The 26,612-nt window shown below is 48.7% G+C and overlaps 1 protein-coding gene across 1 annotated transcript in view; it reads right to left on the minus strand.

Annotated features, from left to right (window-relative positions):
- TRPM8 (transient receptor potential cation channel subfamily M member 8) overlaps window positions 1-26,612 on the minus strand; it is a 1,843,971-nt gene that overhangs the window by 490,902 nt on the left and 1,326,457 nt on the right. Inside the window, 1 exon segment of the mRNA XM_030210821.1 lies at window positions 11,440-11,662. Coding sequence (XP_030066681.1) covers window positions 11,440-11,662 — 223 coding nt within the window.

Here is a 26,612-nt window from a genome sequence, read left to right on the forward strand (position 1 = left end):
GCTTGAAATACCATTTCCGACACCGGTATCCCACCCAATTCTTCCTCTATGTATCTATAATCGGAGTTTTCATGGAACCATAAATTCTGTGAGGGTCTGGAAAACAATCTATAGAGGGAATGCGAAACTAGAAATGACTGTGAAACATTTTGCAAAAGGCGATCATGTAAGACTGTCAAAAACAAAAGGCGTTTTTCAAAAGGGATACGAACTGACGTGGACCAATGAGATATTTATAATCACGGATGTGTTAATCAGAGGGCAGAAACCTGTTTACAAAATACAGGATTATGAGAGGGAAGCCATGGAAGGCTCTTTTTACCCAGAAAAACTATTCAAAATCAACCCTAACACTGAAAGTGTCTACCTTATTGAAAAAGTTTTAGAAGTAAAAGGAAGGGGTTGGAACAAATGTCTAGTGAAATGGAGAGGGTGGCCTGAGAAATTTAACAGCTACATTACTGTCCCTAGCAACGCCTCTGTGGACATAGTCCTGCAAAACACCAGTTCAAATTTTACAGTACGTTTAGCAAGACCTCTGGAATTCCAACACTTTTGGGATTTGGCAGAAATACAATACCCACACACGTGGGACAACGTTACAAAAGACCAATTTTACATCTTGATGATGTACGACTTACCAGATGAAACATTTGTAGTACGGAGATTTTATTACTCGAGCGTGAAAAATTTAATGGAGATGACATCACTGTTTGCTACAATAAAAACCCTTGTTAATCTCTTATGACCCCGTCAGGTGTAGAACCGTCATGAGAAATACAGGAGCACCGGTGCTCATCTGAGCAGATGAAGAATTAGTGATCATTTTAGGGCTAGAACCTAACGGTTTTACTAGCAGTGTGAGCTTGCCTGCTGACATCACAGCTGGTTTTAACACCTTGCACCTCTATACAGATATCATGGAGTATCAGTTATTGTGGATCATTTTGTATCACGTTGCGTTGCGTACCAGTTAAAGGGAAAAGTAACAAGTTATTTAATAAATCCCACTATTTCCCTGTGAACAAGAACTATGTTGAAATAAAGACAGATCAGAACAGGCAAGTCTTATTTCGCTAAGGGAAGGTGATCCTTAAGCCTCACTTGCAACCTCGGAAAGCGAACGTATTTTAATATGGTAACGATTAAAATTTACGGTGACCCGGCAGCACACATAGATTTTTATGTAGGCCAGGCCGGTCATGGGCTCCCGAGCTTTTACGGATCACCCGTTATGTATGGCGTGGGAATTGGCAGTATGTTTTGTAGTCTCTTTAGAAAAGCGCTAACATTACTGAGAAGAGGCTTTGAGATTGTTAAACCACATGTGAAAAGTGCTGCTAAAAACATAGCCAAAGATGTAATGGGTCACATTACTACGGCCATTCTGAATAACATGAACAACAACGCCGAGCAGACCAGATCAGGACTAGCGGTCCTCCAAAAAGCCCTTAAAAGAAAGAGAGGAGGGCAGACACTTTTAGAAGGACTGTCCGAGCCCCTTAAAAGAAAGAAACTGATCTATGTAGCATCTCAGAAGCCTAAGCACAAGGCTAAGAAGAAAGTCGATGCTACAGAGCCGGAAGATATAGTTTGAGAAAAATTTGTGGATTTTGTGCACGATGGCTCAGAAGAATGTGTTAAATCAGAACTGGACCTCTTTCAATTTTCACAATAAATAAAGCATTTATGTGGAAATACCGCCTTTATCGGCCTTATCAGAAACCACACTGTTTGACTTTTACATAGCCAATCACGGTGAAGATTATTTGGATTGGAGAGCCGATCTCTGAAAGCCTCGAGAGCGTTCCAGATCGCTCGTAAGTCCAGGAAGTTGATCTGAAAATCCTTCTCCTGAAAGGACTAACTCCCTGAGTGTGAAGTCCATCTACATGAGCTCCCCACCTAGGGTTACCATATGGCTCCAGAAAAAGGAGGACGGATTGAGCCAGCCGGGTTTTACTTCCATTGCTTTCCATTGAAAGCAATGGAAGTAAAACCCATATGGCTCCAGAAAAAGGAGGACGGATTGAGCCAGCTGGGTTTTACTTCCATTGCTTTAAAGCAATGGAAGTAAAACCCAGCTGGCTCAATTACTTCCATTGAAAGCAATGGAAGTAAAACTCGGCTGGCTCAATCCGTCCTCCTTTTTCTGGAGCCATATGGTAACCCAATCCCCACCCTAGGAGGGATACATCTGTCGTCAGCACTTTCTGCGGCTGAGGAATTTGGAATGGACGTCCCAAGGTCAGATTGGATCGAATGGTCCACCACTGAAGGGAACTGCAAAAGTCGGTGGAGAGATGAATTACATCCTCTAGATCCCCCGTGGCCTGACACCACTGGGAAGCTAGGGTCCATTGAGCTGATCTCATATGTAGCTGTGCCATGGGAGTCACATGAACCGTGGAAGCCATGTGCCCTAAAAGTCTCAACATCTGCCGAGCTGTGATCTGTTGAGACGCTTGAGCCAAGGACACTAGGGCCAGGAGATTATCTGCCCTTACCTGGGGAAGGTAAGCTCGAGACGCCCGTATGTCCAACAGAGCTCCAATGAGCTCCAATTATTGAACCAGGACAAGGTGGGACTTGGGATAATTGATTACAAACCCTAGTAGCTCTAGTACTCGAATAGTCATTCGCATGGACCGTAGAGCGCCTGCCTCTGAGGTGCTCTTCACTAGCCAATCGTCGAGATAAGGGAACACATGCACTCCCAGTCTGCGTAGCGATGCTGCAACAACAGCCAGGCACTTTGTGAAAACCCTGGGCGCAGACGCGAGACCAAAGGACAGTACACACTACTGAAAGTGCTGAGTTCCCAACTGAAATCAAAGATACTTCCTGTGAGCTGGGAGTATCGAGATGTGGGTATAGGCGTCCTTTAAGTCCAGAGAGCATAGCCAATCGTTTTCCTGAATCACGGGAAGAAGGGTGCCCAGGGAAACCATCCTGAACTTTTCTCTGACTAGGAATTTGTTCATGGCCCTTAGGTCTAGGATGGGACGCATCCCCCCTGTTTTCTTCTGTACAAGGAAGTACCTGGAATAGAACTCCAACCCTTCTTCCCCTGGTGGAATGGGTTTGACCGCATTGGCCTTTAGAAGGGCGAAACGTTTCTCTGCAAGTACCTGCTTGTGCTGGGAGCTGAAGGATTGAGCTCCCGGTGGGCAATTTGGAGGCTTGGATACCAGACTGAGTGTGTATCCTAACCGGACTATTTGAAGAACCCACCTGTCGGAGGTTACAAGAGGCCACCTTTGGTGAAAAAATATTAACCTTCCCCTGACAGGCAAGCTGCCCGGCACAGACACTTTTACTGCGGCTATGCTGCACTGGAGCCAGTCAAAAGCCCATCCCTTGCTTTTGCTGGGGAGCCCTAGGGGCCTTAGGTGCACGGCATTGACGGGAATGCGCATGCTGGGACTGAGCCTGAACCGGCTGCCAAGAAGCAGGAGTGTACCTACGCCTGTGATAGGAATAGGGAGCACTCCTTTTCTCTCCAAAAAACCTCCTGGAAGGGGAAGCAGTTGCAGAAGACGTCCGGCAGGAGAGAGAATCCATGGCATCATGGTGCTTTTTGATCTGATCAACCATGCCCTCTACTTTTTCTCCAAAAAGATTATCCCCCCAGCAAGGAACATCCGCCATTCGCTGCTGGGTCTTCTGATCCAGGTCAGAGACACGCAGCCATGAGAGTCTGCGCATCACTATACCTTGAGCAGCTACTTGGGATGCCACATCAAAAGTGTCGTAAGACCCCCTGGCCAGGAATTTGCGACACGCCTTCTGCTGCCTGACCACCTGGTGAAAAGGTTCAGCGAGCTCCAGAGAAAGTGCTTCAACTAAACTGGACAGTTGCCTCACCGAGTTCCGCAAGTGGATGCTCGTGTACAGCTGGTAAGTTTGGATCTTGGCGGCGAGCATAGCGGCCTGATACATTCTTCTCCCAAAAGACTCCAAGGTCCTAGACTCTCTGCCTGGGGGTATTCTTGGCTCTTCTGAGAGCAGAGTCCACCACCATGGAATCATGAGGAAGTTGGGCCTTCACCATTACAAGCTCTCCATGGACTCAGATTTTTTGGGGACCACTGGGTTAGAAAGAGGGCACGACCAATTTTGCATAAGCACTTCCCTCAGTGTATTATGCAAGAGGGCCCTAGCAACCTCAGCAGGTGGAGAAGGATAATCCAAGACCTCGAGCATCTCAGCCCTGGGCTCATCAACAACCTCCATAGGGAATGGAATGTCCTTAGACATTTCCTGTACAAAAGATGAGAAAGAGAGACGGAAACCTTCTACTCTCAATTGGCAGAGTAGGATCAGAGGGAACCCCACACGTCTCTTCCTCCGAAAAGTATCTGGGGTCTTCCTCCTCTTCCCACGAACGCTCCTCATCGGTGTTGGACAAGAGCTCACTAAGAGCAGCCCGAACCCAAGCCTGTCTCAATGTCGAGGATCGGTGAAGCTCCGGTGAATCGACCCAGGTGGCAGACAACGCCGTACCGAGGACGGGGACCTCCTCACAGGCAATGGTCCAGATGCCGCCTCCGCAGTCGGTATAGGAGGCGCAAGCATCCCCGACACCGAGGCAGACTGGTGAAGCAACCCTTCCAGAAGCTCTGGAAGAAGGGCCCAGATGCGCTCATCGAGAGCTTCCATCGGAAAAGGCTGGGGGGGCCGTTGCAGGAGTCGGTTGCAAAATCTGAAGAGGCCTGAGAGCCAGTACCAGGCTGCCAGATGACCGACGCATCGGCACCTCCTGAATGGAGGGTGAGCGGTCCTCCCGGTGCCGACGCTTCTCGGGTGCCGACTCTCTTGGCTCTCCAGAGCTCTCGGTACCGTGCATGGAAGGAGATCAATGACGGTGCTTCTTAAACTTCGCTCGACGCCCGTCATCGAGACTCCTCAGTACCGAAGAGGAGGATGTGGAATCCTCACACCTCCTCGGGGCCAGGTCCGACGCAGGTCAGTCCCGGGGGGCCTGCATAGCAGTAGGCCTCGAGATAGGTGGAGACCCACTCGATGCCTCGCTGCTCCCAGCTCGATGCGGTCTTTTGGCAGCCATTACCTGGACTCTTGGTGTCGCTGCTTACCTTGACATCGACGCCGATGCCTCCGACCTCGGTACCGATGTTGATGCCGACTTCGAAGGACTAGACCAATCTGGAAAAGGTTTCTCACACTGAGCCTCTCGAGCCACTTGGGTTTGTTTTTTCATCAACTTACACAGCTTACAGGCAGCTGGGAGATGATCGGGCCCAAGACACTAAAGACACGCGTGGGGGTCATTGCCCGAGATGGTCTGGTTGCAGCGAGTACAACGTTTGAAGCCGCTGGGAGTCTTCGATGACATGGGCAGGAAATAGCGGCCGCAAAATTAAAAGGTTCTATAGTGCCAAATAAAAAGGCAGAAAAAAGGGGAAATAGACCCGGCCGAGCAGCCTAAAGGTGGCCGCGACAAAAAAAGAAAGGAAACCTCAAAAATGAAGAAAACTAAGAAATAAAAGGAAAAAAAACTAAGCTAACTTTAAAAAAATTTTTTTATTTGTGAAAGAATTTAAGGCAAAGAGCCGCTTGACAGAGGGAGCGAAAAACACCCAAACGGTTCTCCTGAGCCCGAAAAAAGGAGCGTGGCGAAAAACAACTCTCCAGTCCGCAGATAGAAAAGAACTGAGGAGGGCACACTCGTGTCGCGGGCAGGACGCTCCTCGCACATGTACGGCACATCTGGAAAGTTCTTTGCTTTTTACAAGTTCCGGTCTCCTGGGCCGTCATGGACGACGACCCATCAGTGATAATATTCATCCTGCTTGTCCTCGGAGAAAGACTGTACCATTGTACCAGTTCTGAAGGTCCTTTTGTGTCTTCCTCATAGCAGCACATAGCACGAGCCTAAGGCATTTTCAGTTTTATTTATTTGTTTTGCTTAGGAAATTTGGTGACTAATTTATTATTTATTATTATTTGTTGCATTTGTATCCCACATTTTCACATCAATTTTCAGGAGCAGGTTATTTGAGAATTCCAAATAAGATAGGATGGTTAATATAGCAGCAGAGTTCATCTAAGTAGGTGCAAGAATGGTTTGGGGGGCTTTTGTAGAGTAGGTTGCCCAAATGAGTGTGAACTAGCAGTTACAAGCATGGTGACAGAAAGGGGTCAGACACATCATGGTGGAGGTACTTGAGGATCACAGTTGGTGTTTTACCTCAATCTAATGATTTTTGTTTTCCCTTTTTCTCTGTTCTTGAGATCCAACACATACAATTCTACAAAAGCACAAAATTGGATTATCATGCTTTGAAATAGTAAACTTTGTTTGCAGGTAAACGTAGATGCTGATGGTTCTTTGAGTAAGTCCTGACAGTCACACAAACTCAAAGAACCATTGGGGGGGGGGGGGAAACCAAAAAGCAGCTGCTTTTCGGTTCCCCCCCCCCAATAAGCTGTCACTCTGCCTAGTAATGCCTAATGGTTAAACTAGCCCTGGGTACAACAGATTACCTACAAGGAGTAGAGGCCCCTTGAGATGATTAATAGGTTCAAAGGTTAAATCTTTTCAAATTTACAAGATTAACTCAATCCAGAAATGCAAAAAATATCAAATTTATAATTAGCAAAAATTTAACAATAAGAAACAAGAAAATCTTTCTTAGACCACAATTGAAAAAGGAGAGAGAGGAGAAAAGAAACTAAAGAAAAAACTAAGAAAGACATAAATATGCAAAGGCATTAACAGGAGCTTAGACTTCCCAGTCCAAATGTAAGTCAGTTATTCCAACCTAGATGATCTTCTTCATATCCAGGAATGAACGCAGCTGCTCAGGCACAAAGAAAACATATGTTGTCCCTCCCAGTCTTTTAATACATTTGAAAGGTATGATAGAAGGAAAGTAGCACCTAAATTTTTTACTTCTTGTCTCATTGCTAGAAAAACTTTCCTCCTATCTTGTGGTGTTTTTATCACGTCAAGGTAAATCCACAACCTTTCCCATAGAACATTTCTTGAGAGTGTCTAAAATAAAGTCTCAAAGAGTATTTTAATCTTGTTTGAAAACATGTGATACCAGCAAAGTTGCCCTCTGAGTGGTTTCTGATCATCGTCAGCTAAATTATCCCCCGATATTGAGTACTGGGCCATGTCCGGGCACTGGCACTGAATATCAGGGGATAATTTGGGGCGGGCAGCCTTCCAGAGGTTATGTGGACCTGGTTGATATTCAGCCTGGCTGAATATCAGGCCATTCCGGGCGCATAAGGTTTTTTTTTTCTTTTTATTAAAAAAATAAAAGCCCCCAATCCCCCTCCTATCCCAATGTCCCCTCTTTCCTTTCTTCCCTCCCACAAGACACTTCATCCCCTGCCTCTCCCCAATGGTGAAGGTAAGCCCCCCCTCCCCGGGGCTTACCTACATCCCTGGTGGTCCAATGGAGTTGTTGGGAGCAGGAGCACAGCTCCCTCGCTCCTGCCCCTTGTGGCGCCTCAGGAAAATGGCTGCTGTTACCTCCCATGGCAGCTCGCGGTACTACACCAAACAAAAAATTATGCGGGTGCCTGCCCGATATTTAGAGCCAGCACCCACATAGCTAAGTGGCCTTATTTAGTACAGCTCTAGAGCTGTCCTTAATGAAGAAGCTTAGCTATGCAGGTGCTGACACTGAATATTGCTAGCATCCGCATAACCTGAGACTCCTCCCCTGTGCCGCCCCCAGTGCTGCTCCTGACCTACCTATTTTTTGTTTGGGTGGTCACAAGGGATATTCAGTGGCACTGTCCAATTAAGTGCCACTGAATATCTCTGGTTAGGCGCCGGGAAGCTATTTAAGCTGGCAGGAGAGGCTCCTGCCCATTTAAATTGCTTTGAATATCGGCTCCATTTCAGTATCAGTAAGTACTGACATCTAGTGGCTACAGTGGCGTAGCAAGGGCGGTGGGGGCGGTCCGCCCCGGGTGTCCGCGGGTGGGGGGGGGTGCTCCGTCGCGTCTCTCTCCTGCCACCGCCTGCCTTTTTCTTTTTTTTTTTTTTTTAAATCCATGCAGTCACGCAGGCAGCGCTTCGCGTCTGCCCTGCGTGTGCTGTGAAAGAAGTAAATTGCCAGCGCTGGCTTCGGGGCTTCCCTCGATGTCCCGCCCTCGAGGAAAAAGGAAGTTACCTCACAAGAGGGTGGGACATCGAGGGAAGCCCCGAAGCCAGCGCTGGCAATTTACTTCTTTCACAGCAAACACAGGGCAGACGCGAAGCGCTGCCTGCGTGGCTGCACGGATTTAAAAAAAAAAAAGAAAAAGGCAGGCGGTGGCAGGAGAAGAGGGCTCTGTGGCTCTCAATGGAGGGGGGACGGGACTAGGTCAGGGGGGGAGCTCAGAGGGGAGAAGGGGATTGGAGAGGGGGTGGGGGAGTTCAGAGGAGGGGTGCTCAGAGGGGAGAAGGGGATTGGAGAGTGGGGGTGCTCAGAGGGGAGAATGGGGATTGGAGAGTGGTGGGGGAGTTCAGAGGAGGGGTGCTCAGAGGGGAGAAGGGGATTGGAGAGTGGGGGTGCTCAGAGGGGAGAAAGGGGATTGGAGAGGGGGTGGGGGAGTTCAGAGGAGGGGTGCTCAGAGAGGAGAATGGGGATTGGAGAGGGGTGGGGGTGCTCAGAGGGGATTGGGGAGGGTGGGGGAGCTCAGAAGGGAACTCAGAGGTGAGAAGGGGATTGGGGAGGGGTGGGGGAGTTCAGAGGAGGGATGCTCAGAGGTGAGAAGGGGATTGGGGAGGGTGGGGGTGCTCAGAGGGGAGAATGGGGATTGGGGAGGTGTGGGGTGCTCAGAGGGGATAAGGGGACTGGGGAGGGAAGTGCTCATGGGAGAAGGGGTCTGAAACTGGAACGGGGCTGAAAAGGGGCAGGGGCTGAAACTGTGGGGACTGGGGGCTTTAAAGGGGACAGGGAGAACTGGCTGGGGCTGAAGCTCGGGACTGGTGAGATAAAAGGGCTGAGGTTGAAACCAGGGGCTGAAAAGGGGACAGGGAAAAGTGGCTGGGGGCTGAAGCCCAGGACTGATGGGAGAAAAGGGCTGGGGACTGGTGGGATAGTGGGGCTGAAAAGGGTGGCAGGTGGGAGATGTGGGCTGGAACTGGAACTAGGTGCAGGTGGAAAGAGGGGGCAGAGAGAGGGGACAGACCCTGGATGGAATGGGGGGAGCGTGAGGGAGGGCAGACCCTGGATGGATGGGAGAGGGAGGGCAGACAGATCGAAGGGGCAGAGCGAAAGGGCAGATGGTGGGTGGAAGGGGGAGAGAGAAAGAGGGCAGATGGTGGATGGAAGGGACAGAGAGAGAGGGCAGACACTGTATGGAAGGGACATTAGAGAGGGCAGACACTGGATTTCAGGGAAAGAGCAAAGACAGATGCTGGATGGAAGGAAGACAGTGAAAAGAAGATGAGGAAAGCAGAAACCAGAGACAACAAACTGTAAATAAAATATATATTTTTTATTTTTTTGCTTTAGGGTATAGTGTTTGTGTTAATAAATGTTTATAAATAGAACATATGAATAAGGTAATCATTTTATTGGACTAATTTTTAATACATTTTGACTTAACTTTCAGAGAATAAAACCCCCTTCCTCAGGTCAGGATAGGATACTATAACAGCACTATACTGTATTGACCTGAGGAAGGAGGTTTTGGCCTCTGAAAGCTAAATGTATTAGTCCAATAAAATGGTATTTTATTTTCTATATTTGTTTTATTTCTATTTGTTAATTTGTAAAGTGGTGATCAGATTGTTAGTTTTTTCAAATTTTATATTTTGCACAGTACTAGGGGACATTTTCTGTTTCTGTGGTGTTGCATTGTATGCAGAGTCTGGCATTGGGGGTTCAGTTTAATTTTTGTCTAAATAGAAATCTTATGATTACTTATTCTATAGTGGATTAAGGTGTATCTGTGTTTGTGAAAAAGACATGGCTTTCAGTTGGCATTGACTGTGCAAGATCGACGATCTGTACTAATTTGTCTGTTTTCGTTTTACAATAGGTGAATTGATGTTCTAGTGCTCACTGTAGCGTTTAAGATGCTTGTGTGACTTGTAGAAATGACTGCTTATGGTATGGTAGAATTGCGCTATAGGTCCTCAGTGTTTTGTATTCTCGGTATGCCTAGTACTGGATTTGGGGGGGGGGGGGGGGGGTGTTAAAAAATGACCGGCTCCGGGTGTCAACTACCCTAGCTACGCCACTGAGTGGCTACACTAAGGGAGTGTGTATAATAGATTCATGAGGGAGCTATAGTTTATTGCCCCTGGTCAAGGAGTACCTGCTGCAATGGCTGGGCTGGACTGAGTTGAGGGATTATAAAATAGGGAATGTCCTCTGGTCAGCTGCAAATGAAAGTGCTAGCATCATAGCCTACTAGAGATTGGTTTTTATTGATGTGGAAGCCCAAAAGAAGGAAAGAAAACTACTGGATCAGAAAAAAAAATGTTAGAAAATTTTATGATGGGACCTCCTCACCTCCATCTTTATGGTTTTCTTCCAGGCACAATGGAGGGAATTCAGTAAATGGTGCCAAAGTTAGGCACTAGGAAGATCCATGCTAAGCTAGTATTCTGTAAAAATTGCTCTGTCCAGGGCAGATACTAGCTTAACGCAGATATTGCACCTAACTTAGGGCACAAGCATTTATGCCTACAGAAACCTGGTGTAATGCTGATATGCAACTAATGGCAGTTGGGTTTGTAAATGATACTATTCTATAACATTGTGCCTAAATTTTAGGAACGTCCCTGAACTGCCCATGCTCCTCGCATGACCACATCAGTTATTGAGTTGCATGTCATAAAATTTAGGTGTGCATGTTATAGAATAGGGCGAAGGCAGATCCGCGCATAAATCCAAATGACTGTCAATTAACATCAATTACTGATAACAGATCATTAACTAATTAGTTTGCATACAGATATGGGGTCTGCACCCACATTTGCATGCCCAATTTTTTAGCACAGATCATTAACTAATTAGTTTGCATTCAGATATGGGGTCTGCACCCACATTTGCATGCCCAATTTTTAGCAACCTATAAAGAATCTGGGGGTGTATACATTGCAAGCTCCATAGCATAAAATGGGATGCTATGTGATAAATCATAATGTACATTACCATATCAGTCTAAAAGTTTTGACTTTTGAAAGTATAAGAGAAAAAAATATACAGATTAATTATATGTTGATGTTCACCTTGATGAGATAGAGATCAGGAACTGATTTCCTAAATTGCTTATGAGATGTAAATTAAGGAAAGAATTTGTAGTATAGCTTGCTACTTCAAGTATGTAGTTTGGCAAAGTTCCTGATGCCCCATTTGTCCAATAAATAGTAATATTTTCTATTTCTCTGCAGAATGGAGCTCAGAGCCAAATATTTAACATTTCCTGTAAGATAAGAGAGGTACCTTGGTCCCTCACCTGTCGAATTTCATCACAGAGTAGGATGAAGACCAAGACATAAAGTGTGATCTCTAGGCCAGTGGGAGTGATCTGGAAGTTCATCAGCAGCACGTACGCAAAGAGCAGAAGGAATCCAATGTAGAAGATGACAGTCCAGGAAAAAACCACAAAGGGTGAAGTGAAGAAGGCAGTATATTGTGAAAAGTGGGTTTTACCTCTGTTCCCTTCTGAGGGTTTCTTCCTAGACAAATTAAAAAAAGTGATTGTTAATGAGAATCATCACCTGTTGCTATGGACAGGAGAGGCTTACACCCCCAATGGAATACCAAACAATTTCATAGTCCAAAAATCTAAAAATGGATACTTTTCAAGAAATCAATAGAATAAAATGTTCAGAGCCTTTTTGTGGATAAAAACAGTGTTATTCTTTTACGCACATGAGCAGAGACAAGTCTGTGGTAAGGCTACTTGGAGCAGGGGAAAGGGATTTGCACTTGTGCACATACCTTTGAATTTTCAAAAGACTGTATTCCTATAAAAAAAAATTAGTTTGATAGTTATAGAACTGGGTGCTATGTATTATTATTCATATAAGTACCAATTTACTCCGTCCTTAGTATGCAAGGTGTAATTAAGCATAGGCACCTAGTTAAAAAATTGCCCTTCACATGTTTTGGTCGTGTGAAGGCATACACAAGTTTTGGAAAACCTTGGTGCAATACATTTCCAATTTATGAAAGAACAGATGGAAATGCGAACCAGCACTACTCTTTGGACAACCAAAGTTGGGACATCCGATCCCAAAAGGATATAAAATTTTTATCAACAAAGTAGTAGTTGTGGCGCGGCAAGTTATCTTGCAGGAATGGTTGACATATAAATACCCCACATTGTCACAGTGGCAGATACAAATGATGAGGTTGTTACGTCTGGAACGTATTGGAATAAAAGACATGGACACGAGCGCAGGAGAAGAATTGCAACTGGTGTGGTCACCTTTTTGGAACACCATGACCCCCGCAGCTAGAAGTCATTTATTGAACCTATAAAGTCACCCGAACTGATGGACTACAAGGACATTGAGGGAGGGATTAAGGGAGAAGTGGGGGGGGGGGGGGGAAGGGGTAGAGGGAAGGGGGGAGGGTCGAGGGAGGGCAACAGGAAGGGAAAGGTGAACTGTTGATGGAACAATAAGCAATTGACATATGTTAAGCTGTAGAATGTGTCTATTATTACTATTGAAGGTTGTAGATGTTTGCCTTACAGCAGTGCTCATTTAATAAACAATTTGAACCATAAGGAAAGGAGGGTGGGGGGAGGGGGGTATTATTCGGGAATAAAAAAGGAAAAAATTTAGACAATTTGATAAAGAATTGATAATAACCTGTTGTATTGGTTGAAGTACTATGAATGTACATTTTGCGTTAATAAAGAGATTTAAACATAAAAAAAAAAAAATTGCCCTTCACATATATAAGTCCTTTTGACTATCAAACTAATTTTTTTTTATAGGAATACAGTCTTTTGAAAATTCAAAGGTGTGTGCACAAGTGCAAATCCCTTGCTTAGCAGCAACTGCAAAACATATGTTACTTATCTGTGAATTTTCAGCAGTACTATTTATAAATATAACTAGCCGTTAAGCCCATTAAAATGGGCGAGATTTGTGTTTTGCAAATGTAAAGCGAATGCTACATACCTGTAGAAGGCTGATTGTTCTCACTGATGGGTGACGTCCACGGCAGCCCCTTCAATCGGAAACTTCACTAGCAAAGGCCTTTGCTAGCTCTCGCGCGCGCATGCGCGGCCGTCTTCCCGCCCGAACCGGCTCATGTTCGTCAGTCCCGTATGTAGCAAGACAAAGACAAGGGAAGACACAACTCCAAAGGGGAGGCGGGCGGGTTTGTGAGAACAATCAGCCTGCTGTCCTCGGAGAATACCTTCTACAGGTATGTAGCATTCGCTTTCTCCGAGGACAAGCAGGCTGCTTGTTCTCACTGATGGGGTATCCCTAGCCCCCAGGCTCACTCAAAACAACAAACATGGTCAATTGGGCCTCGCAACGGCGAGGACATAACTGAGATTGACCTAAAAACTTACCCAACTAACAGAGAGTGTAGCCTGGAACAGAATAAAACATGGGCCTAGGGGGGTGGAGTTGGATTCTAAACCCCGAACAGATTCTGAAGCACTGACTGCCCGAACCGACTGTTGCGTCGGGTATCCTGCTGCAGGCAGTAATGAGATGTGAATGTGTGGACAGATGACCACGTCGCAGCTTTGCAGATCTCTTCAATAGTGGCTGACTTCAAGTGGGCCACTGACGCAGCCATGGCTCTGACATTGTGAGCCGTGACATGACCCTCAAGAGCCAGCCCAGCCTGGGCATAAGTGAAGGAAATGCAATCTGCCAGCCAATTGGATATGGTGCATTTCCCCACAGCCACTCCCCTCCTGTTGGGATCAAAAGAAACAAACAATTGGGCGGACTGTCTGTTGGGCTGTGTCCGCTCCAGATAGAAGGCCAATGCTCTTTTGCAGTCCAATGTGTGCAGCTGACGTTCAGCAGGGCAGGAATGAGGACGGGGAAAAAATGTTGGCAAGACAATTGACTGGTTCAGATGGAACTCCGACACTACCTTCGGCAAGAACTTAGGGTGAGTGCGGAGGACTACTCTATTATGATGAAACTTGGTGTAAGGAGCCTGGGCTACCAGGGCCTGCAGTTCACTGACTCTACGAGCTGAAGTAACTGCCACCAAGAAAATGACCTTCCAGGTCAAGTACTTCAGATGGCAGGAGTTCAGTGGCTCAAAAGGAGGTTTCATCAGCTGGGTGAGAACGACATTAAGATCCCATGACACTGTAGGAGGTTTGATGGGGGGCTTTGACAAAAGCAAACCTCTCATGAAGCGAACAACTAAAGGCTGTCCTGAGATCGGCTTACCTTCCACACAGTAATGATATGCACTGATTGCGCTAAGGTGAACCCTTACAGAGTTGGTCTTGAGACCAGACTCAGAGAAGTGCAGAAGGTATTCAAGCAGGGTCTGTGTAGGACAGGAGCGAGGATCTAAGGCCTTGCTGTCACACCAGACGGCAAACCTCCTCCATAAAGAGAAGTAACTCCTCTTAGTGGAATCTTTCCTGGAAGCAAGCAAGACACGGGAGACACCCTCCGACAGACCCAAAGAGGCAAAGTCTACGCTCTCAACATCCAGGCCGTGAGAGCCAGAGACTGGAGGTTGGGATGCAGAAGCGCCCCTTCGTCCTGTGTGATGAGGGTCAGAAAACACTCCAATCTCCAGGGTTCTTCGGAGGACAACTCCAGAAGAAGAGGAAACCAGATCTGACGCGGTCAAAAGGGAGCAATCAGAATCATGGTGCCCCGGTCTTGCTTGAGTTTCAACAAAGTCCTCCCCACCAGAGGTATGGGAGGATAAGCATACAGCAGACCTTCCCCCCAGTCCAGGAGGAAGGCATCCGATGCCAGTCGACCGTGGGCCTGAAGCCTGGAACAGAACTGAGGGACCTTGTGGTTGGCTTGCGATGCAAAGAGATCTACCAAGGGGGTGCCCCACACTTGGAAGATCTGGTGCACCACTCTGGAGTTGAGCGACCACTCGTGAGGTTGCATAATCCTGCTCAACCTGTCGGCCAGACTGTTGTTTACGCCTGCCAGATATGTGGCTTGGAGCCACATGCCGTAACGGCGAGCCCAGAGCCACATGCTGACGGCTTCCTGACACAGGGGGCGAGATCCGGTGCCCCCCTGCTTGTTGATGTAATACATGGCAACCTGGTTGTCTGTCTGAATTTGGATAATTTGATGGGACAGCCGATCTCTGAAAGCCTTCAGAGCGTTCCACACCGCTCGTAACTCCAGGAGATTGATCTGCAGATCGCGTTCCTGGAGGGACTAGCTTCCTTGGGTGTGAAGTCCATCGACATGAGCTCCCCACCCCAGGAGAGACGCATCCGTAGTCAGCACCTTTTGTGGCTGAGGAATTTGGAAGGGGCGTCCCAGAGTCAAATTGGTCCAAACCGTCCACCAATACAGGGATTTGAGAAAACTCGTGGACAGGTGGATCACGTCCTCTAGATCCCCAGCAGCCTGAAACCACTGGGAAGCTAGGGTCCATTGAGCAGATCGCATGTGAAGGCGTGCCATGGGAGTCACATGGACTGTGGAGGCCATGTGGCCAAGCAATCTCAACATCTGCCGAGCTGTGATCTGCTGGGACGCTCGTACCCGGGAGACGAGGGACAGCAGATTGTTGGCCCTCGTCTCCGGGAGAAAGGGCCGAGCCGTCCGAGAATCCAGCAGAGCTCCTATGAATTCGAGTCTCTGTACTAGGAGAAGGTGGGACTTTGGATAATTTATCACAAACCCTAGTAGCTCCAGGAGTCGAATAGTCATCTGCATGGACTGTAGAGCTCCTGCCTCGGAAGTGTTCTTTACCAGCCAATCGTCGAGATAAGGGAACACGTGCACTCCGAGCCTGTGAAGCGCTGCTGCTACCATAGCTAGGCACTTCGTGAACACTCTGGGCGCAGAGGCGAGCCCAAAGGGTAGCACACAGTACTGGAAGTGACGTGATCCCAGACGAAATCGAAGATACTGTCTGTGAGCTGGCAGTATCGGGATGTGTGTATAAGCATCCTTTAAGTCCAGAGAGCATAGCCAATCGTTTTGCTGAATCATGGGAAGAAGGGTGCCCAGGGAAAGCATCCTGAACTTTTCCTTGACCAGATATTTGTTCAGGGCCCTTAGGTCTAGGATGGGACGCATCCCCCCTGTTTTCTTTTCCACAAGGAAGTACCTGGAATAGAATCCCAGCCCTTTTTGCCCGGATGGCACGGGCTCGACCGCATTGGCGCTGAGAAGGGCGGAGAGTTCCTCTGCAAGTACCTGCTTCTGCTGGAAGCTGAAGGATTGAGCTCCTGGTGGGCAATTTGGAGGTTTCGAGGCCAAATTGAGGGTGTATCCTTGCCGGACTATTTGGAGGACCCACTGGTCGGAGGTTATGAGAGGCCACCTTTGGTGAAAAACTTTCAACCTCCCCCCGACCGGAAGATCACCCAGCACAGACACTTTGATATCGGCTATGCTCTTCTGGAGCCAGTCAAAAGCTCGCCCCCTGCTTTTGCTGGGGAGCTGTGGGGCCTTGCTGAGGCGCACGCTGCTGACGAGAGCGAGCGCGCTGGGGCTTAGCCTGGGCCACAGGCTGTCGAGAGGGAGGATTGTACCTACGCTTACCAGAAGCGTAGGGAACAGTCCTCCTTCCCCCATAAAAACATCTACCTGAAGAGGTAGATGCTGAAGGCTGCCGGCGGGAGAATTTGTCGAAAGCGTTATCCCGCTGGTGGAGCTGCTCTACCACCTGTTCGACTTTTTCTCCAAAAATGTTGTCCGCTCGGCAAGGGGAGTCCGTAATCCGCTGCTGGATTCTATTCTCCAGGTCGGAGGCACGCAGCCATGAGAGTCTGCGCATCACCACACCTTGAGCAGCGGCCCTGGACGCAACATCAAAGGTATCATATACCCCTCTGGCCAGGAATTTTCTGCACGCCTTCAGCTGCCTGACCACCTCCTGAAACGGCTTGGCTTGCTCAGAAGGGAGCTTGTCCACCAATCCCGCCAACTGCCGCACATTGTTCCGCATGTGAATGCTCGTGTAGAGCTGGTAGGACTGACTATTGGCCACGAGCATAGAAGAATGGTAGGCCTTCCTCCCAAAGGAGTCTAAGGTTCTAGAGTCCTTGCCCGGGGGCACCGAAGCATGCTCCCTAGAACTCTTAACCTTCTTTGGGCCAGATCCACCACACCAGAGTCGTGAGGCAACTGAGTGCGCATCAGCTCTGGGTCCCCATGGATCCGGTACTGGGACTCGATCTTCTTGGGAATGTGGGGATTAGTTAGAGGCTTGGTCCAGTTCGCCATCAATGTCTTTTTTAGGACATGATGCATGGGTACTGTGGACGCTTCCTTAGGTGGAGAAGGATAGTCCAAGAGCTCAAACATCTCAGCCCTGGGCTCATCCTCCACGACCACCGGGAAGGGGATGGCCGTAGACATCTCCCGGACAAAGGCCGCGAAAGACAGACTCTCAGGAGGAGAAAGCTGCCTTTCAGGGGAGGGAGTGGGATCAGAAGGAAGGCCATCAGACTCCTCGTCAGAGAAATATCTGATGTCCACCTCCTCCTCCCACGAGGCCTCACCATCGGTATCAGACACAAGTTCATAAACCTGTCTGAAGCCGTGCCCGACTCGACTAAGTGGAAACACGGCCACGGTGGGAGCGCCGAGAGGTAGACTCCCTTGCCAGCACCGGCGAAGCTCCCTCCACCGACGTCATCGGGGAGTCTTCCTGGGAGGCGGCCGCAGCCGGTACCGCAAGCGGTACCGATGTCGGAGACCTCACCCCGGGCAAAGGGCCAGCCGGCGCCTCACTCGATGGTACCAGTGGCGCAGGCACCCCCGGTACCGAAGGGGAAGGGCGCAACAGCTCTCCCAGGATCTCTGGGAGAACGGCCCGGAGACTCTCGTGCAGAGCGGCTGTGGAGAAAGACATGGAAGCCGATGCAGGTGTCGAGGTCAGAATCTGTTCCGGGCGTGGAGGCGGTTCCGGGCTGTCCAAGGTGGAGCGCATCGACACCTCCTGAACAGAGGGTGAGCGAACCTCCCGGTGCCGATGCCTACTGGGTGCCGACTCCCTCGGCGACCCAGAGCTCTCGGTACCGATGCGGGAAGGAGACCGGTGTCGATGCTTCTTTGATTTCTTCAAACGAAGCATGTCACCAGAGCTTCCCGGTACCAACGAGGAGGACGTAGAATCCAACCGTCTCTTCCTCGGGGCCGAGGCCGAAGAAGGTCGGTCTCGGGGGGGCTGTACCACAGGAGCCCTCAGGGCAGAAGGAGACCCACCCGAAGGCTCACCGCCACCAGCAGGGGAATGGACAGCCCTCACCTGCACTCCAGTCGAAGCACCACCGTCCGACATCAGCAACAGCGGAGGTCCCGGTACCACCGACGCCAACGCAGCCTTCCGATGTCTCAGTACCGACGATACAGAGGGTCGAAACCTTGATGCCGTCGATGCAGTCGATGCCGAGGTCGAAGACTTCGATGCTGTCGACGTCGATGCACTCGATGCCTCCGGTGCTGTTGTCGACGAAGAGCCCAAGAACAACACGTTCCACTGGGCTAATCTCGGTACCTGAGTCCTCTTCTGTAAAAGAGCACAAAGACTGCAGGCCTGCGGGCGGTGCCCAGCCCCCAGACACTGAAGACACGAAGCGTGCCTATCAGTGAGCGAGATTACCCGGGCACACTGGGTGCACTTCTTGAAGCCGCTGGGAGACTTCGATGACATGGGCGGAAAAATCACGCCAGCGAAATCAAAATTCGCGATGGTGACGCAGGACACCAAAATAAGGGAGAGAGAAAAAACCCGTACCGAGGCCACAAAAAAGGCCTACCCCGAAAGCGAAAGGAAACTTACGCTGGGGAAACAAACTGGACACACGGGAAGGGACAAAGACCAAAGGTCTCTTTTTCTTTTTTTTTCTAGCGAAATCGCGAAGACGCGCGAGGGTCAACTTGAGGGGCACGAAACGGCGGCAAAACACGACCGTCCCGAGCGCGGACAAAAGAAGACTGACGAACACGAGCCAGTTCGGGCGGGAAGACGGCCGCGCATGGGCGCGCGAGAGCTAGCAAAGGCCTTTGCTAGTGAAGTTTCCGATTGGAGGGGCTGCCATGGACGTCACCCATCAGTGAGAACAAGCAGCCTGCTTGTCCTCGGAGAATAATTCTCACTGCCATCCATCCATGTCCAGCAAACCTCCTCTCTCCCCTGCCCTACCCCGATCCATGTCCAGCAACCCTCCTGTATCCCCTGGCCTCCCCTGTCCACCAACAATCCTCTCCCCTGCCCTCCCCCCATATCCAGCAACCCTCCTCTTTCCCTTGGCCTCCCACCCCTGTCCACCAACCCTGCTCTCTCTTCCATGCCCTCCCCCCATGTCCATCAACCCTCCTCTCTTCTCTCCCCTCCATCGATCCATGTCCAACAACCCTGCTCTCTCCCCTGCCCTCCCCCCCATGTCCAGCAGCCCTCCTGTCTCCCTTGGCCTCACCCCGTCCACCGACCAACCTCTCTCCCCTGCCCTCCCCCCATATCCAGCAACCCTCCTCTTTCCCTTGCCCTCCCTCCCCCTGCTCTCTCCCCTTCCCTCCCCCCATGTCCAGCAACCCTCCTCTCTGCCCTGCTCTCTCCCCATGTTCAGCAACCCTCCTCTCTCCCCCCTGCCCTCCCCCCATGTCCAGCTACCCTCCTCGCCGCCGCTCCCCCCCTCCCCTCCGTGCCGGGCCCACTGCACTGACATGAGAGCGCCTCTCACCTCCGTGTGAAAGCGCTGCAGGCAGCAGCAGATTGCTCTGCTGCTGCCTGCAGCGCTTCCACACGGAGGTGAGAGGCGCTGTCATGTCAGTGCAGGGGGCCCGATACGGAGGGGGGAAGGGAGTGGTGGCGGCGACGACGTCGGGGATGGGGGGTGGAGGTTGGTGGGCCGGCGATGTTCCTTCGTCTCCAGGCTCCAGCGGCAGCGTCAGTTTCCCTCTCTGTTCCGCCCTCTGACGTCATCACATCTTGACGCGAAGGCGGGACAGAGAGGGAAGTCTCTACTGCGCATTTGCGGGTGAGTCGGTCACTTGTCATTTATATGTTTGATGCTGCTGAAAATTCCCTTTGACCATACAGGACCAGGGCAGAATGAGGGTGGAAATAGGGCAATTCACCAAGCTATACAGATATCAGTGGTATTCAACTTCTAACTTAAACCATACAGCTATAGCAACTGAATATCACTGCTGTATGCAGTGCATCATTGTTGGATGCAATGAGTACTGGGTCTGCATATTCAACAGAAGCAAAAGGGTGGGAGAATCCTTCCACGGCAGTCAAATGAACAGCAAACAGGGTGGTAGGATGTTCCAGTGAATGAACATAAGACAAATTTCTTCCAAAAGGTTTATTCATGGGTCCAGGTGCTACATGTGACTTTTTCTGGAGAATAAACTTTTTGGAAGAAGCTTGTCTTCTGTTCGTTCCTTGGAACATCCCTCCAGCCTGTTTGCTGTTCTGTATATTCAATGCCACCACCTATCTGGATTATTTAAACAGCACAGATTATTTAAAAACTGTGGCCAGCATTCAAAGGAAAAAAAAATCCATTTATGAGTCAGAGGGGCATTTTCGAAAGGGACGTCCTTGCAAAACGTCCAAATCTAGGGGCGGGGAAACCCGTATTTTCAAAAAAAGATGGACATCTATTTTTCATTTCAAAAATACCATCAGAGACGTCCAAATCCTTAAATTTGGATGTCCCTAGACATGGACGTTTCTCACTTTCTGCGATTTTCGAACCCAAAGACATCCATGTCAAAAACGACCAAATGCAAGCCCTTTGGTCGTGGGAGGAGCCAGCATTTGTAGTGCATTGGTCCCCCTGACATGCCAGGACATCAACCGGGCACCCTAGGGGGCACTGCAGTAGACTTCATAAATTGCTCCCAGGTACATAGCTCCCTTACCCTTGTGTGCTGAGCCCCCCAAAACCCACTACCCACAACTGTACACCACTACCATAGCCCTTACGGGTGAAGGGGGGCTCCTAGATGTGGATACAGTGGGTTTCTGGTGGGTTTTGGAGGGCTCGCTGTTTCCTCTACAAACGTAACAGGTAGGGGAGGATGGGGCTGGGTCCGCCTGTCTGAAGTGCACTGCACCCACTAAAACTGCTCCAGGGACCTGCATGCGCTGTCACGGACCTGAGTATGACATCTGAGGCTGGCACGACATATTTTTAAAGATGTTTTTTGAGGGTGGGAGGGGGTTAGTGACCACTGGGGGAGTAAGGGGAGGTCATCCCCGGTTTCCTTCGGTGGTCATGTGGTCATTTTGGGAGGAGTAGCCTAGTGGTTAGTGCAGCGGACTCTGATCCTGGGGAACTGGGTTTGATTCCTACTGCAGCTCCTTGTGACTCTGGGCAAGTCACTTAACTAGGGGTGTGCTGGTAAATTTTTAACAACGGGACCTCTCTCTCCAGGCATAGCCGGCCCTGAAATTTGGGGGTGGGGAGGGAATACATGCCTCTCTCTCCCCTCCCTTGTGCGGGCATGCTAGGCATACCTTTGCTGAGCCCCACCAGCCAATAAATGGACTACCACCATTCTTTGCTGCTTGTTTCTGGCTCTGAGCAGCATGATGGAATCTTCTTGCGCTTGCATGAAAAATTTCAGCCTGATGCTCAGAGTCAGAAACAGGGAGCAGCAGCAGTCTATTTACTTGGCTGGTGGGGCCAGCATCACTGCCAGCAAAGTAAAAGAGAATTCAGGAGGGGACCCAAGCCCACATTTTGGGAGTCAGTTGTTAAAGTAGCCATGGGGAGGGGCCTACTTTAACAACCGGCTCCCAAAATTCTTAAAAACTTAACAAACGGCTCTCGCGAGCCCGTGAGAGCCCGCTCCAGCACACCACTGCACTTAACCCTCCATTGTCCCAGGTACAAATAAGTACCTGTATATAATATGTAAACCGCTTTGAATGTAGTTGGAAAAACCACAGAAAGGCAGTATACAAGCCCCATTCCCTTTCCCTTATTCGTAATAAAAACACGTCTGAGTGAAAACGTCCAAGTGTTTGTCAGGGACGTCCTTGGTTTTTTTGATTGTGGGTCAAAGAGGTCCAAGGGTTAGGCACACCCAAGTCCCGCCTTCGCCCACTTGAAGTTTGGCTGTCCTTGCGACGGACTGCAGTTGGAGACGTCCAAAATCGGGTTTCGATTATACTGATTTGGATGTCTCTGAGAGAAGGACGTCCATCTTCCGTTTTATGTTGAAAGATGGACGTCCTTCTCTTTCGAAAGTGAGCCCATCAGTGTCCTTACTGGTTCAGTATGGGCACTGAGCAACTGGCCTGCAGATAACAATCTAGTTAACTTTAGCACACTGATTTTTTTGACCATACTTAACTTGATAACTTTAAGCAGATAACACTACGGGCTATAACTTGACGCTTCTAGTTAGGCATGCCAATGCTGTGCACTGAGCACCAATTCTATAATGGCATCTGTATGCTAAGATGCCATTATAGAATACTAGCATAGTTATAATTATTATTATAAAAACTTATAGCCTGCTATTCCAATATACACAGTGAGTTACAACATGCCATATATAATAAAATAAGACAATCCAAATATAAAACATTCCATCAAAAATAAAACATATAAGACTTGCTTCATAAATCTTCCAAATGTACCAAAACTATCTTAGAAAACATTTATCATGAGTGTACAATGATGTTAAAATCATCATAAATTTCCATCAGTAATCTTCCAAAAAGTCCAACATTTACTTACAAACCTTATATTGGGTAAGCAAGCTGGAACAAATATGTTTTCAAGCACTACTTAAACTCTCTAATGGCCTCTTTTATCAAGCTGTGCTAGCAGTTCCTGAAATGCTTTGATGTTTCACTTATATATACTGCTATTTATCAACATTTGCTTATTTCAGATCTGATGAAGAAGGGTTACCTTTGAAAACTAATCAAAAATGTATCATCTTATTTTCTTTTCTATGTTTTATTTTATTTTATTTCTAAGATCAGTGATATACTAGATGCTATAACAGACCAAGAGGAGGACATAGAGGGGAAATTACTTGAACTAGCTATGGACAAGAGAAAGATCGCAACTGTACAAGAAGGATGACGCAACAGGTAGAGTTCTTGGTGGAGAAATTAGAGGACCAGGAAAACCATAATAGTAGTGGCCACAAAATGCCTAAACACTCACCTGGCGTTGCCCCACGGCCACTTAGGTCCGCCTGCCTCTGTTGCTTGTGCTGTACACTAGCACCCTTCTCCCACCGACTGGGTCACAACCACCTCTGTGCAAGCCACTCTCAAATTATCCTCAGTGATTTCTAGGTTACTGGAGGTCATACTCCCAGTAGTCCCTCAGTTCCCAGAAAGCACTCACAGACCCAATACACAAACCACCAGGATTCTTTATCAGTCCAGACAAACAGGATGAATAAACAATTATGTTTATTCTCTTAAAATATTGAACAGTGGAACAAAAGAGTGCAAATAGCAAACAATAACAGGTAACTGAAATATGGATCAATTATAACACTAAGTAAACATCTGTATACTGCCTAAACAGTACCTGCCTCAGCAAAGAGATTTGTCTCTCTCTTCTCCTGGGCTAAGACTGAAGCAATAGCCAGTACTACTGGGTAATTTTTCAAACTCCAGGCCAATTAGAGCCTAGTCAACATGTTTTAAAAGTATACTGCTGCTTGCGTTAAAGAAAAAGAACATTCAGCAGTGAAACACCACCTGCTGGCCAAATAGAAGAAATACACTTCAGGACATAAGTAAAACAGGACAATATCAAATACATTTTAAAGGCTTAAAACACACTGTTTCTTCACACTTCCATCCTCAAGAGAGAGACTCTGCACTGCAGCATCTACAGACCGCTGATCGGGTCTCGATAGTCCAGTGTCAGGGTGGTTCTGGCTCTTCTTTTCTGGAGGGGCCATCAGCATTACAGCATGTTCATTACCTTTCTGGTGCTGTATGGTGAAGTTATACATTTGCAGGGACAGGCTCCACCGGAGTAGCTTTCTATTCTCTCCTGAAACCCTCTTCAGCCAGACCAACAAATTGTGATCTGTGATGACAGTAAAGTCTTGCCCATATAGATATTGGTTGTAACTTCTTGAGGGTCCACACTAAGGCTAGACACTCCTTTTCAATAGTGGCAAAGGCTATTTCTCTGCCAAGGAGATTGTGACTTAGATATATACAATGGGGTGCTCCTGCCCCTGCTATTCGCTTGACTGAATACAGCCCCAATGCCATATGCCGAGGCATCAGTCTGTACCACAAATCTTTGGTGGTAATCAGGTGCAGCTAGTATTGGATCAGTAGCTAATGCTGTCTTTAATTTTTGGAAGGCACTTCACATTCTGGCAGCCAGGTTATGACTCAGGGTAACTTCTTTTAGTGAAGTCATGGGTTTGGCTGTAGTGAGGCACAAACTTCCTATAATACCCCGCTGTTCCAAGGAAGGCCAATACTTACTTTTTAGTTTTGCAAGTGGGCCAGTCTTGTATAGCTTCCACCTTAGCTGGTTCAGGCTTCAGCTGTCCACCTCCTACTCTGTGCCCGCAATATTACACTTCTGCCATTCCCATCTGACATTTGCTGGGTTTTATAGTCAGGCGGGCCTCCAGTACTCCACTCAAATGGATCAGGTGATCATCCCAAGTCTGACTATATATAGCAGTGTCATCAAGATAAGCCCTAGCATGCTCCTGGAGTCCATCTAGCAGACGATTCACCAAGGATTGAAATGTACCAGGGACATTTTTCATTCCAAAAGGAATCACAATAAATTCATACAGACCAAATGGAGTAATAAATGCTGATTGATCCTGAGCAGCAGCTGTTAGGGGAATCTGCCAGTACCCTGGCTAAGGTCCATTGTAGTCAGGAACTGGGCCCCAGCTAAATGGTCTAATAACTCATCCATCCGGGGCATCAGAAAGGCGTCAGATATAGTATAACATAGGCAGGCTGCACACTCTCGCGCCCCCTCCCTCGCTTTTCCCCTCAAGCACACACAAAACAGGCATGAGACAGATTTTGGGAATAAATGGCCACAGCTTTATTGACAACACATTAAACTGCCCCTAGGAAGCACCCGAGCCTTGGGTTGGACATTGCAGATGCTCCAGCCCTCCGCCATGCTTATCCAGCTAGAGAGCCAGCATCTCCGCCCACGCGACGGCCAGCCTTGACTCCGCCCTTAGCGTGGCCGTGCATCCGCCCGCTTGGGACTGCGCCCCAGACCATAGTCCCACCTGCCATGTATAACCAGCGAGGTGATTGGTCTGCCAGCCGTGAGTGTTCTCGTCCCTTGCGTGAAGCGGGCAAGCCAGCTTGGGACTGCACCCCAGACCACAGTCCCACCTGCCATGTGTAACCAGCGAGGTGATTGGTCTGCCAGCAGTGGGTGTTCCTGTCCCTTGCCTGAAGCGGGCAATCTTCCTTTTGCCTGTTGTTCCAGCACATCCCAGAGTTCCCAGGCTCGGGTGCCTCCGCTGCTGTGACATTGTACAGATTCTTTAAGCATCCGCCTGTGAAGAGACAACAGTAATCGTAGGCGAGCCTAAATTCCCTGCAGTGCAGTGATATACATATATGGCAACTAAACAAAAGTGGGCACGTTCTGTAACAAACTTCTATAACTCTACAATGACATGGAGAACTAACCATGCAACCTGACCTTCAAAGGGAACTTTAACAAATGTAATGGCAACGCAATGCCATTCTGTGGGCACATTCTGTATCAACTTCTAGACTCTACAATGACATGGAGAACTAACAATGCAACCTAACCTTATAAGGGAATCTTAAAAATGTAATGGCAACACAATGCCATGGGGAATGAACCATGCAGCACAACAGACAGTAACAAAACATACAATAGATTCTCTTGTGAGCGGTCCCAATAGTTTGCGGTGGGTATCACAGCCAAACAGGAAAATTGCACTCTGCTAGAACCCCGCTCACCTTGCACAGCACCAGATGAGCCCAGTGGCCATTCTAAGAAACTTGAAGGGGAAGGGAGGGTGGGGAAAATTCCCACGCCGCTAACCGCCGACCAAGAGACTCCCCTTGTCTCGTCGGCGACTTTTAAGTGGTGCAAGAGGGCATCCCCCGAAGCCCCGCCCCCTTCCGGCCCGCCAGCCAATGACCGGCGAGGTTCTCCTCTACGTCATTCAGAGGGAAGCCGGAAGGGAAGGGTTGCTTGGTTCGGGGAGCTGCTGCGTGGCAGCCGCCATGTTATTGGCGGCTGCTCGGCATGCACCTCGCCGGCCTTCTTTAACATAGGCAGGCTGCACACTCTCGCGCCCCCTCCCTCGCTTTTCCCCTCAAGCACACACAAAACAGGCATGAGACAGATTTTGGGAATAAATGGCCACAGCTTTATTGACAACACATTAAACTGCCCCTAGGAAGCACCCGAGCCTTGGGTTGGACATTGCAGATGCTCCAGCCCTCCGCCATGCTTATCCAGCTAGAGAGCCAGCATCTCCGCCCACG

The sequence above is a fragment of the Microcaecilia unicolor genome, chromosome 7 (assembly GCF_901765095.1).
Source record: "Microcaecilia unicolor chromosome 7, aMicUni1.1, whole genome shotgun sequence".
NCBI classification, from domain to species: Eukaryota; Metazoa; Chordata; class Amphibia; order Gymnophiona; family Siphonopidae; genus Microcaecilia; species Microcaecilia unicolor.